The 6535-nt window shown below is 40.4% G+C and overlaps 1 protein-coding gene across 1 annotated transcript in view; it reads right to left on the minus strand.

Moving 5' to 3' along the window:
• The window catches only part of si:dkey-234i14.2 (uncharacterized), a 40288-nt gene extending 34331 nt beyond the window's left edge, over positions 1–5957 (minus strand). Inside the window, exons 1-2 of the mRNA XM_004539376.2 lie at positions 5743–5957; positions 1545–1620 (exon numbers count right to left, since the gene is read on the minus strand). Of these exons, the coding sequence (XP_004539433.1) occupies positions 1545–1620; positions 5743–5764 (98 nt within the window). The 5' untranslated portion in view covers positions 5765–5957. The remainder of the gene's footprint in view (positions 1–1544; positions 1621–5742) is intronic.
• Between the last annotated feature and the right edge of the window lie 578 nt (positions 5958–6535).

Genomic DNA, 6535 nt, shown 5'->3' on the forward strand with positions numbered 1-6535 from the left:
CCGTGCTTAGTTTAGCCTGCTGGATGTGTCTATAAGCCTCAAACGACCACAGAAATCCAACGTCCTCTGCTTTAAGTCTATGTCATTTCTGCAAAATATCACGGAGGCTATATCAGGCTACATTGGGGTTGCTACCTCAGGTGTTTTCCACTGGGTGTTAGTCATCGTGAGTATGTGTGTTGTATGACTAACCTCATTAATGCATGCAGTGCTGTTGAATAACTGCATGGTGGAATGGCTGAATAATGTTTGGGGGTTCAAGGTTTAGGCAGGGCTGGTTAGAGGGATTGGAGCAGGGAGCACAAGTAGAGAGCTGGATTAACTGTTTTCAAGGACATGCTGTCTACATAATACATAATGACCCATATTGCACTATTTTTACATCTATACACCACTCTAATATATGATGAAACCAACAGAAGGACATCAATACAGCTGCCTTGAATTGAAAATCATCAGTGTGTATTGTGGAGCTGGAAACACATGTGGAGGCCCTGTTGCACAGAAGATAGAATATTAATGAGATTTTCTGATTGAGACCGAGACAAACAAGTTGGCCTCAATATCAGTACATCTGTTAATATTCATTTTCTATTCTTGTTTGCATTCCTAACCTACTTTGCAGTATTTTTTTTTATCCTAGAGTGGACGTCCGGCAACATATTTTAAAAATTAATGTTTTTCTCATCTTAGCTTCTTAAATGTTAAAAAAACACTTTTGTATACTTTCAGAAACTATCATTTAATTTGGGAATTTGGTGACTTTTTCTAAATTTCTTGGACTTTTCTATTTTGTTCCCCTTTGTTTTAAATTAATTTTGAAGGACATACATGGATTTACAGAGTACATACAATGAGCCATTACCAGTGAGTGCTACAAAATGAGGATCGACTCAAACTTAACAAAAAGACAGTACTCTCTGTGGTTTGTGCTAATAAAAGGAGCTTTGGCCTACAGAGCCGCAGCCAGAGAAAAATCTGCAGTTCAAAGAGAGAGTTCGAGTTGAGTAATGAAGCCATGAACGAATTCAAACAAGCCCACACACTGTCATCTCTTCCACTACCCCTCCAACTCCCTTCCCCAGCCATCTGAGCACAGAGTTTACGTTAGTGTAGCTGCACACCGCAGTATTGAACTGTCAGCAATAAACAGTAATCAGCTCCAATCATATGTGTGCACTACATCAACAGATGGATTCAAACATTGACTGATGGAGACAGCACCTCTGGCCAAAATCAATAGCAGCTTACATACACTGGTATGAAGCTAATAACAAATAATGCTGCATTGATTGGAAAGCTGAGGTGCAACCATTGAGTTACAGATAAAGGGCTGCAGCAAATAATAGAGCGCATGATTACCTCTGAGTGTGTGGGGGATAGGAGAGTGTTCCTGTGTGTGTGTGTGTGTGTGTGTGTGTGTGTGTGTGTGTGTGTGTGTGTGTGTGTGTGTGTGTGTGTGCTTTGTGGGCTTTGTGGGTGTGTGAGCTTTGTGGGCTTTGTGGGCTTTGTGGGTGTGGGGAGGTGGGCGGTGTCATACTCACCCATAAGTGGTGTTGCTGGCCCTCTTACTGGCTGCCCTAGAGCGGCTTGACTTCAACTCTCCACTCATGCTCATGTCTGCATGAAAGAGCAACCAATTAACTTTGTACTGATACAGTAAAGAGCGACATACTGCAACACAACAAAGAGAGAGTACAAACACACACACACACACACACACACACACACACACACACACACACACACACAGGAACCTCCATTTTTATTTCCTGTCTGCAAGGATACATTGGAAACTTGGCACAACCTCTAAAAAGCTCAACTGAGCTCTGATCTCACTCTTTCTCTCCTGCAAACACTTTTATATACATGTTAGCCATTTAACCATAAACCATCTTGATTACAGGACACACCAGCAGCTCACTGCTCTCACTGTGCTTGCTCTCTTGTCAATTTACCAAAGGTGAGTAAAAGACAAAACAAAAACAGGCAGGAGGTAAGCAGCAAAGAGACGGGGAGAGGAGAGAAGTCCAGTCTGACATGGACAGATGGGTGGTGAATGGAGTGTGACTGGGCCAGCTGCACATACACTCGCACAGCATGATTGTCAAATGGCTGGAAGCGACAATTAATTAAGTATGGGTTTGAAAGTGTGAAAAGAAATTTAGACATACGTATGCGCCTTTACCTCCCAAAGTAGACATAGTATTTTCATGAAAAAGTGACTACATCTCCTTACACTAAAAGGACAAAAGGCCTACACATTATCTTTTAAATATAATGGCTCGGCATTGTGTGCCAGGAAAACAAAACTGAGTTTTATAATGAGTTTGCTGAGCAACAGGATGACTGTATGATTGACTGCGTGATGAAGCCATTACACAGGAAGAGAGGGGAGGATGCTGCTGAGCACAGTTGTGTCGCTCAACAGGAGCAAAACCTCAGGAGGTAATCAGAGTGCTATCAGAGTAAACAAAATCCTATATACACCACAGTTAGCTCCTCCTTTGCAGACTTCACATCTATGCCCATGCATGTATGCACGTATATATATGTGTATTATACTTTGTTTTGTTTTGGGGGTTTTCTGTTCAGAGGTATAGTTTCAAAAAACAAGGCAAACTGCGTTTTGAATTAAAGTGACTTCACATAAATGACAACTTTTTTTGGTGAGCCACACACAGATTCTGCCCTATAGTTGGCTACAGAAACATAGAGGCCCATGAAAAAGAAGTGAACTCACAGTGTTATAAAATACTCCACCCTGCTCTAACCACGGTGAACGCAAAGGAAAAAGTGATTCATGGTTGTTGTGATGCAATATGCATTTTTTCCCCTTGCAAATACCAAACAGTCTCACTTTAAGCAGCTACATTGTGCATTTATTAGAGCTATAAAAAAATAATAACTTGTTTGAAAGACACTACTATTGTAGGCCTTTGGATAAAATCATCTGCTAAATGAATATAATGCAGACTAAAGAGTTTTGAGGACATACATATAGTATTGTGGATCATATGTCAAAATTGTAGCTTTTATCATGAAAACATGTTGCAGATTACAACCACTATGTTTCACTACTGTCATTTATTATCCATTTATACCATCCATTTTATTGGAGGGCAATCACAAGTAGACTATTATTTTAGTTTTATTTCTATTTTTGCTTCTAGTTTAGATGACAGATTTAAGAAAATATATGGTTTAAATATAAACACATAATTGAAACATTACTACATCATCACCGTGTGGTTAGAAACCGTACAGACAGCAATTCTGCAATACGTGCAAAATTGGATTATTTTCAACGAATACTAATATTTCAGCCATAACAAGATTGTGTAGTGATTCAGGACTCATTTACAAATCCATGACCAGCCTGAGAGATTCCAGGTGCAAACTGGCAGGGAGATATAGAACTCAAACGGCAGTATAATCTGATAGACAGTTATTTCGTAAAACTGGCTCAAAGAGCATCAGAGGACACAGCAAGGTCACATGCGATCAGCTGTAATGGGTTATAAAGCCTCAGCCTCCGCCACAGTCCATCACTATGCTTTGTATCAGCGGATGTCAGGCTGACTGCCAGAGTGCCGCTTCATACCCAGCCAAAGTTAGAGCCAGCTTAATCACACTACCTGGAAACAAAATTACATAGACACAATGTGGAAAAGCTTTTCTTATTCTGAGTTTTCAAAGCTAGAAGGAGCCTAGATTTCCCCTGAAGATCCCAGTCAATCAGCACCCACCCTGCTCTAATGAAACCTTGGACCTGGATCAAAGTTAGGAAATAGGAATCTGTGTATTCACCTCATTGGAAAACACTGAAAGTGGCTTTAAGAGTCTGCAACACATGCATTAAGGGGAGTCTGTGCACAGCACTTACTTTATTTTCACAGATTCTTTTTTAGCAAACAGTCTGAACGCACACACACACACACACACACACACACACTTGAAGTCACGGATGTGTGGGAGATTGGATAATGTGATCAGATAAAAACAGCTAAATCTGCCGTCTTCTATCATCATTTTTATTTTCATCCCAATTCTTCAATTTATCACGCGTTGGGCTGAACCGCATCCCTAAATGTTTGATGTATTTTTCAGTGTAATTTGATTCAACATCTTAATCGAGTAACTAACTTCAGAGCAGAACGCAAACGCTTGAGCTGCAGACTGACACTGAAATTTTCAGAGGCATTTAATTCAAATGGAATATTTGGTAATACCGTTCGCACACTCACTTTGCTTTTCTGAAGCGCTGCATCCTAAAAGTAAAAGAAAAGAGAGCGCGTATGGCTGAACGCTTTTGCAACAATCATTTAAACCAGGACTGCAAAGCTGATTTCAATTTAGCAGATTGGTTAAATTACAAAAGAACCTTGATAAAAGATTAAACTACAGTAAGATATTTTCTGCTCTTGTATTGTTCTTTGTCTGTCCTTAGTGCCTTTTCTTTTGATCACTGGTTATTGGCTTTACTTAAGCCTACTACTTATTCTGGACCAGAACAAATTTGTCAAGGCACAGTATACAGTACTATCAAGCAGCACAACCAGAATAGCAGAAATTAACATTTTATTAACCTAAATTTGATTTAGACTTACAGTTGATGATATCATTGTGACTGTAGGATCACATAAATCCCCCTCACTTGTCATAAAGCTTATTAATTAATTCACATCCTGGTAGTGTTGACGATGTCTAGGTATAAGTGCAGCGTGTGCAGGTCTTGTCGATATGCCGAGTCTCTGCACGTTCCTGCAACCATGAACACTTAGTTTCCACTCACAAATAAAAACACGAAACTGTGTAACATAAATTATTACTTACAGCTCTAAGGAACAAATAAAAAACAGGAAATATACTGTTTGTTGGCATGGATACATGGTAAGTTGAGAGAGATGCTAGTGTGCTAAAAACCACGTCTCAACAGTGAAGCAGATTGCAGCATTATAGTGAGGGAGACGACAACAGTGACTTGACTTTATTTTTGCACTGTGGAAGTATTCAACAGTTTAAGATGCGTTTTACTTTCACTGTGGAGTCTTTTAGTCTATACTGACCTTGTCTGAAGCCTCTGCTTCCCCACCAGACAAGTAGCTTTGAGAACAGACTGAGGTTTCCAAACTAGTGTGGAAGTTGTGAGAAGATATTGGCACTGTGCCTGCATGGTAATGTAGTCTTATTAGAAACTGTTCATGGATGCACTGTTCACTTTGCAGATGAAGAAGAAAACTAAAGAAATCTCAATCCATATGGAGAGATGGGTATTACAACATAATTAAGCTATAAGTCATTTCACTAGCAAAAGCCTTTGTATCCTGACTAGACCATGTGCTGACCTTGCCAATATGAGAAACACACTTGGCTTTTGCTTAAAGGTAAATTTGCCTGAAACACCTCTTAATGCATCACAGTGTTTAACATCCTCAAGTCCAGTGTCTCCTATATTACCACAGCACCTTCTGATTGGACTAATGTTTACGGACAGGGAAAAGCGAGAAAAACAGCTCTGAGGTACAAATGTAGAGAAACCGGAGCTTCAGGCTGAAGTGCACAGATGAGCACACAAAAGCTGAAAAGCTTCCAGGATGAAGGGGGGAAATGGCAGTGGAGAGAAAAGGAATGAGAGGAACAATGGCAAATACTGTCTTTCAGAAACACCGTGGTGCATGCAAACATCCACTAAAACAGGCATCATCACACATACACAAGGAAACACTTCGGTATACTCACATCTTGGACTGAACAGGGTCATATCAGGGATGCAGAACAACCAGAAGACTGTTGAGTGGAAGGACTAGCCGAGGATTTCTTTCCTTCTGTTTTATAACTCTCTCGTCTTATGTCCTCACTCTCAGACTATGTGCGCGGTGTTGTTTGCGTGTACGCGCGCCGGTAAGCGTGTGCTCAAAATACTGTTTGGCTGACTGCTGTGATACTACTGAGTCAGTGACAAACCAGCTAGAGAAGCACCAATGGGATGTACCAAATTTGTTATTGTGGCAGGGGCGTACGGGAGCACTGGAATGTTCCATTAGCTGGAAAACTGGAAGGAGGGTAGGATGAGTGCGCAGCTGCTTCTCCCCACAGCAACAGGAGCTTTGGCAGGAGCTTCGGGCTTACAAATTCAAACCAGGCGAAAAGGAAGCTGCTATAGTGCATGTAGTGCATGTGTGTGTTTGTGTTTGCACTTTAATGCATGTGTCAAAGAAGAGCAGAAGCCTGAAGGCACAGGTGTGTGTTTGTTTCACTTCACATGTGCACTATACAGAACTGTAGTCTCTACTGTATATAATTAGCACGACTAAAAGTAATGCAATAGGGAAATAAATTTTCCACAATCAAAGGACAAAAGTGACCTATTTCCCATAGTTTCCCGTGTCATTAACATGCAGTTGTCTGCTAGGTTTCACCTCTTTTATGATTTTTCATGCTTTCAACTGTTTTTCAGGTCAATTTTGGTGCATTTTAATACAATTATCTGTCAAATAATATGCTTTGTGTTGCCATCCATTCTATTACTGGC

Source organism: Maylandia zebra, linkage group LG1 (assembly GCF_041146795.1).
Source record: "Maylandia zebra isolate NMK-2024a linkage group LG1, Mzebra_GT3a, whole genome shotgun sequence".
Taxonomy (NCBI): domain Eukaryota; kingdom Metazoa; phylum Chordata; class Actinopteri; order Cichliformes; family Cichlidae; genus Maylandia; species Maylandia zebra.